The sequence below is a fragment of the Antechinus flavipes genome, chromosome 1 (assembly GCF_016432865.1).
Source record: "Antechinus flavipes isolate AdamAnt ecotype Samford, QLD, Australia chromosome 1, AdamAnt_v2, whole genome shotgun sequence".
Taxonomy (NCBI): Eukaryota; Metazoa; Chordata; class Mammalia; order Dasyuromorphia; family Dasyuridae; genus Antechinus; species Antechinus flavipes.
Window position 1 is genome coordinate 215,876,182 of NC_067398.1, and position 12,662 is coordinate 215,888,843.

The following is a 12,662-nucleotide window of genomic DNA, read 5'->3' on the forward strand; positions in this document are numbered from 1 at the left end:
TCCTAGAGAACAATTTGGAACTATGTCCAAAAGGCTATAAAAACATGGAATCCCTTTGGTACAGTAATAATACTATTATATCTATGTCCCAAAGGGACCAAAGATAAAAGGAAAAGAACTTATTTGTACCAAAATATTTATAGCAACTCTTTTTGTTTTAATAAAGAACTGAAAATTGAAGGGATGTTCATCAATTGGGGGAATGGTTCAAAAATTCTGGTTGTATGAATTTGGTGGAATATTATTGTGTTTTAACAAATGACAAGAAAGATGGTTTTAGAAAAAACCTGAAATGACTTATATGAACTAATGCAAAGTGAAATGAGCAGAACCAGGAAAGCATTGTATTATAGTAATTGAAATATTGAAATGATAATCAACTGTGAAAGACTTATTTTCTCTAATTAATATAGTAAATGATCCAAGACAAGTCCAAAGTACTCATGATGAAAAATGCTATCCATATCCAGAGAGATAATTGATCAATTCTGAGTGAAGATTGAAGCATATTAAAAAAAAAACTTTTAAAATTTTTTCTTGGAATTTTTGTGTATTTTCATATTGGCTAAAATGAAATTTAGAAGAATTTTCATACTTATAATCAACATCATATTGTTTGCTTTGGGGGCAGTGGGAAAGAAGAGGAAGTGAAAGAATTCAAAATTCAAAAAATATTTTAAATGAATGTCAATTTTTTTATATCTAAATGGGAAATATTTAATGAAGTAAAAAAAAAAAATAGAGAGGAGCTCTCTATTCCATTCTAGATCTACTCACTTTCTTGCCTACTTTCTTTCCTTTTCACATTGAAATTTCCAAGATAAAAATCACAAGTCTATGGATTTTGCTATGTTTCCTATAATCCTACACTGAGCAAGCTATATTTTTATTGAAAATTATTTGGGGGGGGGGGTGTGTGTGTGTGTGTGTGTATATATGTATCATGATACTGATAGTTCTACTTTCATTCACCCATATTATTTTATATCAATCTAGTGTTGGTTAGGAAGTAAGGTCTGTAAAGATAAACCATAGAAGACAAGATAATTGAAGTCCAGGAGGAAACCAAAACCAAGGCTATGTGTCAAGAGTGTCAGCGAATCAATTTCTTTTTTTTTTTTCTTCTCCACCCTCTTCCTCCCTAGCTGTCAGTTTCCTGACTACTTTTTTATGCTGTTGCTCCATTCTTTTTATTGTTTTGGGTTTTTATTTTTAGCTGCTTCTTAGAAGCAGCTTCTTGTGTGAAGCATCACAATGGGACAAACTCCGACTATGGCCCTAGGTGCCTTTTTCCTGCTAATAGGTAAGTAAAGGATTCCTCAGAACTGGAATTGTAGAAGCAGGCTTTAGATGGAGGGATAGGTCAAACATCTTAGGAGTTTGTTGGATTGAGAAATGGAGCTGAATGTGCATAAATTGACATTAAGAGTGAAAGAAAGATTAGACACAAAGCCACCTCAGATCTTACCTTCTAGCCACTGCTAAATTTTCAGTGTGAACATTTATACTTTGGAAGAAGTCAACCTTACAAGTCAGAGCTTGATTTATTGTTCTGTTGATTATTTAAGTTTATGAAGGTGACAGAGAAAATGTTAATAATGCAGATTAAATTTAAATGTTCATTGTGCACATATTTTTGGAACATTAGTTGTTAAACATTTACCAGCACAAAAAAAAATAGGAAATGAGTTAAGGGATGGGGCTTCTGGATACTGAGAATTGAAAAAAGGAACAGTGATTAAGGGATTTAAGAATCTGTACAGAAAAGAATTAAAGGCTTTGTACTTTTTGTGTGTCATGGACATCTTTGGCAGTCTAGAGAGGGAAGAAAATAATAATTTTAATAGCACCTATCCTGTGCCAGGTACTATGCTAACCACTTTTAAAAATTATCTCATTTGATTTTCACAAAAACTCTATAAGATAGGTGCATAATCATTTATATTATACTGTATAACATACATAATTTTTAATATAATGTAATAGTATATTAAGGTAGCATAATGATTTATGCTCATTTTGTAGTTGATGAAATAAAATCAAATTAGAATTGTGACTTTGCCAAAGTTACAGAGCTTGTATCTGAGACAAAATTTGGATTCGGGTCTCTCTGATTCTACCAGAGCTCTATCTACTGTGCCACCTAGCAGCTAATTGTTTGATAATAAAACCAATGTACTCCTCAGAATTTTTTTAAAATCGTAATTGAAGGAAAGGAAATATTAAATTTCAATTAGAGATTAGTGAAAATAATAAGGATGTGGCTTCCCGCTCCCCATCCAAGTTCACAGATCTTCTGAAGTCTATCCCCTGTCAACTTGGGAGTCTTAACCCTAGGTTAAGTCCCTTTGGGTTAGATTAAGAGTACATCAAGGAGTTTCTTTATTGTGTCTAATTTTTTTTTTCAGGAGGAGGAAGAGATATTGAAATAAGATTGACTCTTGTTATCTTATTTCCAGAGGAGGAAGTATGATAGGAATGGAGTAGCTATTTCTCTTTCATGTATAATTTCTTTTTAGGGAGTGAAGAAAAATAGTAAAATGTAAAAGCAAGGAAGAGAGTTATAATTGTTTAATGGAGAAATTAAACAATTGAGTAGAAAGAAGAAATCTATATTGGGCAAAGCAGTAGGACACAGGAAGGACAATCAGTTAACAGTGGGACACTGCTAGAAACCCAAGAGCCAAAAGAAATAAGCTTTTAGAGAAATGAGACTGAGGGAAGAGACAAGTGCAGATTCTAGTGAAGAAGTATATGGGGGATGGAAAGAAATACATTTCTCTCCAAACTGTCTCCCACCACTCTTCTCTCCAGGACTGATCCCTTGTCATAGTTTTAATCTGGACACTGAGAGTCCAACAGTCTTCCAAGAAGATGGAGCTGGATTTGGGCAGACTGTAGTCCAGTTCAAACAAGGCAGGTAAGGACTTCAGTTTCTTCATCTGTAAAATGCATAGCTAGATGATACGATGGGTGTTGGGCCTGAAATCAGGAAGATTCATCTTCATCAGTGAAATGTGGCTACAGCCACTTAGTAGTTGTATGACTCTGGACAAGTTCCTTCATCCTGTTTTCCTCAATTTTCTTATCTGTAAAATGAGCAGGAGAAGGAAATGGCAAACTACTCCATTTTTTTTTTTTTTTTTACTAAGAAACCTTCAAATGGAGTCATAAAGAGTTTGACATGATTGAAAAAAATGACTGACCAGCAATAAAAGAAATTGGGCTAGAATTCAGAGGATTTTAAACTTTCCCATTCCCAATCTCTTTTCACCCAAGAAATTTTTACATGATCCCAGGTATATAGGTATATAAAATATTTGAACAAATCAAACATTTACTGAAAACAAATCATAATTTTGCCACTTCCACATTCAGTAATAAGACCCCATAGGGGTCCCAACCTACAGTTTAAGAAGTTGGTTTCTATGACTTCTAACCCTATAACTTGGAAATTAAAAAGTCTGGAAAAATCTTTGTCCATGCAATTTCGCCCTTTCCTCCACCTCCCCTTCCTCTCTGATTTCAAATATTTTCTCCATTTCTAATAGTTTGGGAGAAAAGCCACAACCTTCCCTCACTCAGTATCAAGAATTATGCAAGAATTAAAACAAAACTATGTATAGCAATAATTCTTCTCTGCCTCTGAAAGCCTTTTCTATCTCTGTCTTGGATTATGTATCCTTCACTTGCCCTTCCCCATTCTTTCTAGAAAATACTGCTTCCTCTTCTGTTCTCTATCTCCCCCAAGTGGGAGGTCTTTTGCACACCTTGTTCCTTGTGGTATTGGATTCGGGCTTCTCCCCACAGATTGATAGTTGGGGCGCCTCTGGAGATAGCAGCACCTAACCAAACAGGGCAACTCTACAACTGTGAATTTAATACTAAGACCTGTATGACCATTCCCATTAATGGTGAGTACCTTGCTATTATTTTCACACCAAAACTCTACTTATCAAGAAACCCAACTATCCTGCTCCTCAGTCTCTGCTCTTCCTCAGGACTGAGTTCCCCCTTTACAATTCCCCACCGTTAACTCATCAGTTTCCTACCCTTATTGTACCCTATTCCTATCACCATTACCTCTCCAAAAAAATACTACACTATAACATGTTTTCCCTTGTACTTTCCAGACTTTATATATTTCCTAGAACTGAGTCATTCAACACTGTAGCTCTTAGCTTAACTATTCAGAAGCCCAAATATTTGACAACTCCCTCAAAGTATATTTGTGTCTCTCCAGTCCCTCCAGAGGCAGTAAACATGTCTTTAGGACTCATTCTGGCTGCTGGAGTAAACCCCTCACAGATTTTGGTAAGTCATCTTATAAAACAGAATAATGGCAGGAAGGAGTGAGGGCTGAACAGAAAAATATCTAGATGTGAAAAAAGTTGATGGAAGAGAATTCCCTTCAAATTCCTTCTGCTCCTCAGGCCTGTGGTCCTATAGTACATCGAACATGCAAGGAGAATGCATACATAAATGGATTATGCTTCATGTTGGATTCAAACCTGCACCAAGAACATAATTTCCCAGCATCCCTACAAGGTAAGTTACAATTAGGGTGCCCAGATTCTTGTGTGGAGGATATGAAATGAGCAGGCATAGGCCTATGAGTCAAACTGATAAGTGTGTGTATGTCACAGGTCCTGGGAAAGTAGGAATTATTTGCTAGTGTTGAATCAGTCAATATAGGAGTATTACATCAGGTTCTCATAGATACATCATATTTAATATCTATAACATTAATGATAGTAGGGCACTTTCCAATATAGGACACATCATTATTCCAAAAGGGATTATTAAAAATGCAATTAAACACAGTACTAGAGGACATCAGACAATTTTGGGCCAGGTCAGCACCATTCCAGGTGATCTTTTCTGAGGTACATAGTTTTCTGAATCCCAACCAGAAGAAAGATTGATTCATTCACATTTCAATATTTAGTGCCTTCTAGGTATCATATATTCATTGTTTCACTAATTATTAAGTGTCTACTATGTATCACATATAGGCACTGGGAGAGATACAAAGATATTTAAGTCAAAGTCTTTGTTCTCTTAGAGTTTGTGCATATACAAATCTACCACAGATCTGAACATACAGAATGTGATTTTATCAGCATAGCTAACTCCCAGTTTGGGAATTCCATCAATGATCTCATCTACAACTAAGAGTTTATCCTGGGGAGTTATCTGAACACATAGAGATTCATTGATGCTGGGCAAGTCACTTAACCTGATTTATCTTGCAAAACAACAAAGGAATAAACCAAATGACAGAGAGAGAGAGAGAGAGAGAGAGAGAGAGAGAGAGAGAGAGAGAGAGAGAGAGAGAGAGAAGTTAAACAATTCCCCCAGGTCACACAGATAATAAGCATCAGAGGTAAAACTGAAACCCATGTCTTTAAATCATTGCCTCCATCTACTGTAACTTTATAAATAATCAAAACACAGAATAGACCAGAATAAGAGCACAATAAGGATACAAAAGTGTTCTTTCCCAGAAAGTATTTCAAACTGAATGAGAGTGGAAAGAGGTAGTGGAAGGAGTTGGAAGAAGCATAAGATTTTGTGGAAGTCTTGAAGGATAACCAGTATTTGAATAAAAGGGGATTGTAGTAAATAATGGAAAATCTTGAATACCAGACTCAAATATATGGACTTGGCAGTCAACAGGGAGTTGTTGAAACATTTTGAGCAGAGAAATGACACAGTAAGATCTGTGCCTTAAGAATAATTAATTTAACAGAAGTGTGAAGGATGAATTGGAGGGTGGCTATTGACAAGTTGATCAGTTAGGTGCTCTAGGCTAATAATTCTCAAACTTTTGGGACTCAGGATCCCTTTAAACTCTTAAAAATTATTGGAAACTTTGAAGAACTTTTGTTTATGTGGATAATATTTGTCAATATTTACTATATTAGAAATTAAAACTGATCAATTTAAAAATGCTTATTAATCCATTTTAAAATGAAAACAACAAGCTCATTACATGTTAACATAACATTTTTATGAAAGTAACTATATTTTCCACAACAACAAATAAGTGCAAAAGTAGCATTGACTTTTTTCCCCCTCGCAAATCTCTTCAGCATCTAGCTTAATAAAAGACAACTAGATTCTCAAATCTGTTTCTCTAGTCAATCTGTTGCAATATGTTGTTTTGACTGAAGTATACAAAGATAATACATACACAGGAGGTGCTGTGAATGGAACATTGAGCTTGGAGTCAGAAAGATCTGATTTCAAATTTGGCCTCAGACACTTAAGCTATGTGATTGCAAACAACAGGCAAACCACTCCAATATCCTTATTAAGAAAACCCCATGGTTGTAAAGAATTGGACATGATTAAACAACCAAACAATGATAAGATAATATATATGCATATATATATATATATATGTGTGTGTGTGTGTGTGTGTGTGTGTGTGTGTATTTGGAAAAGGGAGAAATGTTTTAATAGGCAAATAATATTTTATAATTGTTATGAAAGTTGTTTTGCACTTGCTGATGGAATTTATGACCCCAGGGATCCTCAGACTACACTTTAAGAATAACTAGTCTAAGCAGATGATAATGAGAGACCTCTGCTGGGCATACATCAACTGCTTTTTGTAGTAATAAAGAACTGGAAAGATAATAAATGCCCATTAATTGTTGAATGACTAAGTAAATTGTGGTATTTGAATGTAATGAAAGATGATTGTACTAAAAGTTAAGTTGAATAGGAATAAATTGGTGGCTATGGAAATAAATGGGAACAAAGCACATTTCAGATATTTTTAGGAAATAGAAGTAATAGGATTTGATTATTGATAAAAGTGGGGGGGGTTGAAGAAGTAGAAAGAATCAAAGATAAACAAGGGTTTCATATATGAAAGATGAGATAAATGGTTTTGGCATTAGCAGAAATTGGAAAATCAGGAAGAGATTATGGGGAAAAGATAAACTTAGTTTTTAGCTTGTGGAGTCCATAATGCTAGAGATTTCAAGCGGAAGTATCCTGTAGGGTGCTAGAAAGGCAAGTGTGGAAAAAGTCCTAGGGTCAGAACAAAAGGGCTAAGTGGCATAGTAGATAGAGTGCTGAGCTTGGAGTCAGGAAGACTCATCTTCCTAAGTTGAAATCTGGTCTCAAACATTTGCTGCACAGAGTCATTTAGTACAAGTCACTTAACCCTGTTTGCCTCACTTTCCTCATCTGTAAAATGGACTGGAGAAGGAAATGGCAAATCACTACATATATTTGCCAAAAAACAAAACAAAACCCTGAAATGGCGTCATGAAGAGTTAGATGTTACTGAATATAAAGAACAGAACATATATTTGAGAGCCATATTATGATAGTTGAAGTCATGGAGATGAATAGGTAGGAGTTCAAAAGGATTGTGACAATTTGTATCAGCTATGAGTTAAAGTATATGAACTTTATTTGGTAAGCTATAAGGAGCCATTGAAAAGTTTTTGGTAGAGTCATCCAATTAACAAGCATTTATTAAGTGTCTATTGTATGCCGACTATTATGTTAAATACTGGAAAAGCAGAGAAATACTGTTATTAGATTTATATATGTTGTTCAGTAGTTTCATTCATGTCTGACTTCTGATACTATAGAACTTCTTGAACTTGCCCCATGAACTTATTTTTCTAATATTTTGAAAACTATATTTCAATGTAATTGGTTTTCTGGTGACCCTGTATATTTTATTTTGTGCCTTGAAAATCCTTATTCTGGGAAATTCCTAGACTTCATCGATATGCCAAAAAAAAAGTCATAAAAGGTTAATAACCCTCCTACAGAGGAAATATAGGACTGGAGAAGATAGTAGAGTGATTAATGAAGTAAGAGCACAAAATAACAGCATGAATGCGGCTCTAGTATCTATGAAATGTAAAAAGGCGTACCAGAAGGTCCCTAGAAAATTGGGTAGCTCTTCTAGGGAGCATGTATAAGAGAATATGGGCCAGAAGGACACAGGATTATAAAAAAAAAAAAAGGCATTGCCCAATGGATAGATGAGTAGGGGGATAATAGCAACAAACAGCTCCCAAAAGAAGAATTGTAAACTATTAAGAACCATATGAAACAATTCCTTACCATTAATAATAAGAGGAAAATTAATTTAAAACTCTCACATCTAGCCAAGTTAGCCAAAAGTTGCTATGTCAATATTGGAAGGATGTGAAAGACCAAAGCACAAAGGTTTTGCTGATGGAGCTGTAAATTGGTCCAAATGTTCTGGAGAAAAATTTTCAATTACCCTATGAAAGTGATTAAAATGTCCATATCCTTTAACCCAAAGATCCCACTGATGAGCATGTACACCAAATATGTCAATTATGAAAAGAGGGATCCCATAAATACAAGTACTTTTTGTAGTAGTAAAAACCTCAAAACATTGTAGATATCCATCTATTATAAAATGGTTAAATAAATTGTGGTACATTCATGTAATAAAAAATCATTCTATTGTAAGACAAGTTGAACATGATGGACAAATAAAAAGAAGCTTAGGAAGCCTTATGTGAATTGATACAAAGTGAAGTAAACAGAGCCAAGGAAACAAAATATAAGTTGACTACAGACATATAAATGAAAAGAACAACAAAATAACTGAAAATAAATGCTGGGAGTGTGATCAAAATTGGCCCCAGTGAAGACAGAATCTTATTTTCTTTGCAGAAATGAGTAACTATGGGCATGTAAAATTGCACTTAAAGTCAGACTTTTTCAATATATTAGGTTTATTGAACTAGAGATTTTTTTTCCCCTACTTTTTTATTCTTTTTTTTTTTTATAAGACATAGTTCTCTGTGAAGGACAAGGGGAGAGATATCTTGGGAAATGTTTTTGTTGCTCTTAAATTGGTTTTCAATCATGTTCAACTCTCCATGAGTCCATTTGGGGTTTTCTTGGCAAAGAAAACTAAAGTGATTTGCTATTTACTTTTCCAGCTCATTTTACAGATGAGGAAACTGAGAGAAGGTTAAATGATTTGCCTGGGGTCACACAGCTAGTAAGTGTCCAAAGTCATATTTTAACTCAGAAATATGATTCTTCCTGACTTCAGGCCCAGCACCCTATCCAACAACTAGCAGTTTCACTGGAAAATATAGGTAGGTTAAATATAGAATATATCAATAAAAATGTATTTTTTTAATTGCTAAAAGCCAAAAAACATTGCAAAGATGAGAATATATGGATTGGTTACATTCTGCACTAATGAGAAAAAAAATACCCACAATGAGATTTCAGATTCATTGAACTTTTGAAATATAGTTTATAAATTGTATTCAGAAAGAAAGAAGACTCAGGGATATAGGTATGCTCAGAGGTAATGAATTCGAATTCTGGGAATTAGAGTAGTTAGGTTCTTTATTGACACTATAGTGATGATGTTCTAATATCCCCCCACAAGACCTAATCATTCACTTCCTGAAGAGAGTGAGCTAAACTATATTGATTTTTCTTTATTTTTGATTATAATAAATAATGTTTCTTCTCCTTGCTTTCTCCTAGAGTGTCCAAAGCAAGCGAATGACATTGTCTTCCTGATTGATGGCTCTGGTAGCATTAATAAGAATCAATTTAGACAGATGAAGAATTTTATCAAAACAGTAATGGATCAATTCACGGGAACCAATACACAGGTAAGGGCTGTGGGGTAAATTGAAGACACCCAAGTTCTGTTACTAGAAACAAGTGGGAGTGAGGAAAGAGTGTTAAATGGTTGGGTGAAGAGGAAGAATTGGGGAAACAGGGTAGGGAAGTAAACAGTTTTCAAAAGAAACACAGGATTGGGGACAACTAGATGGCACAGTAGATAGAGCACCAGTCCTGAAGTCAGGAAGACCTGAGTTCAAATCCAGCCTCAGACAATTAACAATTTCTAGCTGTGTGATCCTGGGCAAATCACTTAACTCCAATTGCCTCAGGGAAAAAAAAAAAAGAGAAAGAGAAAGAAATAAAGAAGAGAGGAAAGAGAGGAGAGAGGAGAATGGAGAGAGAGGAGAGAGGAGAGAGGAGAGAAGAGAGAGGGGAGAGAGAGACAGAGAGAGAGAGAGAGAGAGAGAGAGAGAGAGAGAGAGAGAGAGAGAGAGAGAGAGAGAGAAAAGAAGGAAAGAAAAGAAACACATGATTGGGGTAACTATCTAGCCTTTCTGGATAGGGGCTCTGAATGGGATCTCCTTCTCCAGAGTAATTCAAGACATTTTCCCCCACCTCTTGCCAGTTTTCTCTGATGCAGTATTCTGATGACTTCAAGATACATTTCACCTTCGATAATTTCAAGAATGATCCTGTTCCACAAAAGCTGGTGGATCCGATTGAGCAGTTAAAAGGGTGGACACACACGGCTTCAGGCATTAGAAAAGTAGTGTAAGCTCCTGACTTGCAATTTGGAATAATAAAATTTGAAGAGTTTTCAGTGACATTTGAGAACATATGAGTCCCTACTTCTCATCCCATGTAGAAATCCTTTCTACAGGATCTCTGATAAATAGTTTCCCAATCTTTTTTTTATATACTTCTGAAGAAACATTCCCGAGGAGGGTTGTTTTATTGTTGGACACCCATTTGCTAGTCCTTTCTTATGGTAAAACATGCTTTTTTGTAACCTACAGAGGCTGTTCATACAAAAAAAAAAAAAAAAGAGTACTGATTTTGGATTCAGAGGATTTGGGTTCAAATTTTGCCTTTGACCCTTATTAACTGAGTCATTTAACTCTCCTCTCTTTGCCTCAGTTTCCTCCTCTGAAAAATTAGATAATTGAAATAGATTGTCTCTGAGGTTCCTTCCAGTTCTAAATTTATGATCCTATAATCTTATATATAATCTTATCTTATAATCCTATATTGTTTCACACAATGGTCCTAATCTAGATTCCCAGATAATAAAGAACTAGTCCAGTAACTCCTTTCTGTAACAGGGAAGAGGACTCCTCTTCAGAATAGAGAATAATATCTCTGTAGAGTATAACAAGATTACAGATTTTTAAAGACTAATTTAAACACTTACTGTTCTCTTTTTCTGAGATATTTTATCTATTTTTTGTACCATTAGATAGCTGTAGACCTAGTGGAATAGCCCTATCTGAATATTATTCGTGAATATTCCTTAGATTAGGAGATATCTAGTAAGATTCAGGGGTATTAAATAAGATAACATATGTAAAGCACTTTGCAAATCTTAAAGCAATATTTACATTTTATTATACTAAAAGTATTTCATATTATTATTTATTGTGTTGCTTTATTATTATCTAGTTAAGGGCCACAGAATTCTGCCCAAAATTTGGTTTTCAACATTTTTAGCAATTATTTGGATGAAAGCATCAATAGAATATCAATATAGATTTACACATAACACAAATTTGGAAGGATAATTAACAGGTAGATGAGAATACCTCCATCCAAAATGATTTTAATAGACTGAAACAATGGGCCAAAACTTACAAGATGAATACCAAATCACAAAATCTCAGAAATGAAAGGGACCTGAAAGGTCAGACCTGAGACATTTCAGGATAGCAATCATCTCTACAAAATTTCCAAGGTTATCCAACTTTGGCTTGAAGACTTCCTATTGAAGGAGAGCCTAATCTCCACTGGCATCCAATTCTACTTTTGATTTGTCTACTTGTTAAAAAGTCAAAATCAAAATGGCATCAGGGGTTTCTTTTTTTTAGCTACTATATCACACTGTTGAATCATGTTGCACTTGTGAAAACTTGAAATATTTTTTAGACAAGCCATCTGTCCATACCTTTCATATTTAAGAAGCTGATTTATTTATTTATTATTTTTCCTCAGTTACATTCAAAACAATTTTTTTCATTTGTTTCTATAATTTTTGAGTTCTAGATTCTCTCCCTTTTCCCCACCCATAATTAAGAAACCACTTGTGAAGTTATGCAAAACATTTCTATAAAAGTTAAGTTGTGAAAAAACAACAGAGATCTCCCAGCCTAATGAAAATAAAAACCTCAAGAAAAATGAAGTAAAAAGAGAGAGAAAGAGAAAGAGAAAGACTGTATTCAGACACAATCATTTATTCTCTGGGTGTGGATAAAATATTTCATCATAAGTCCTTCAGAGCAGTTGTGGATGATTGTACTACTGAGAATAGCAAAGTCATTCACAGCTGGTCATTCCAGAACATTGCTATTACTTTGTTTATAATACATTTCACTTTGCTTGAGTTCATGGAGAATTTTAAAGGTTTTTTTTTTTCCTCTTGAGAACATCCTGCTCATCATTTCCCACAGAACAATAATATTCCATCAAAAACACATACCACAGTTTATTTATTCATTCCCAATTAATGGTCATCCCCTCAATTTCCACTTTTTTTTGCCCTGAGAAGAGAGTTGCTATGAATATTTTTTGTACATATAGGTCATTTTCCTTTTTTTCCCCAAATCTCTTTTGGTATTTATGCCAAGTTGTTAGGTCAAGGGAGACACATGAATTTATAGCCTTTTTGGCACAGATCATATCTTTTGATCATGTATCAATTGGGGCATGGCTCTTTTTTTTTTTTAAATAAATTTGATTCCTTCCCTCCATGTTTGAGAAATGAGGTCTTATCAAAGAAACTTGCTTCTAAATTCTTTTTACAATTACTATTACTAACAATATTTCTCCCCATTTATTCTCTC

At 34.5% G+C, this 12,662-nt stretch overlaps 1 protein-coding gene across 1 annotated transcript in view; it reads left to right on the forward strand.

Moving 5' to 3' along the window:
- The first annotated feature begins 1,148 nt into the window (after positions 1–1,148).
- LOC127561135 (integrin alpha-M-like) overlaps positions 1,149–12,662 on the forward strand; it is a 47,684-nt gene continuing 36,170 nt past the window's right edge. The window contains exons 1-7 of the mRNA XM_051996388.1: positions 1,149–1,303; positions 2,815–2,920; positions 3,811–3,914; positions 4,244–4,314; positions 4,434–4,548; positions 9,523–9,653; positions 10,235–10,380. Of these exons, the coding sequence (XP_051852348.1) occupies positions 1,255–1,303; positions 2,815–2,920; positions 3,811–3,914; positions 4,244–4,314; positions 4,434–4,548; positions 9,523–9,653; positions 10,235–10,380 (722 nt within the window). The 5' untranslated portion in view covers positions 1,149–1,254. The remainder of the gene's footprint in view (positions 1,304–2,814; positions 2,921–3,810; positions 3,915–4,243; positions 4,315–4,433; positions 4,549–9,522; positions 9,654–10,234; positions 10,381–12,662) is intronic.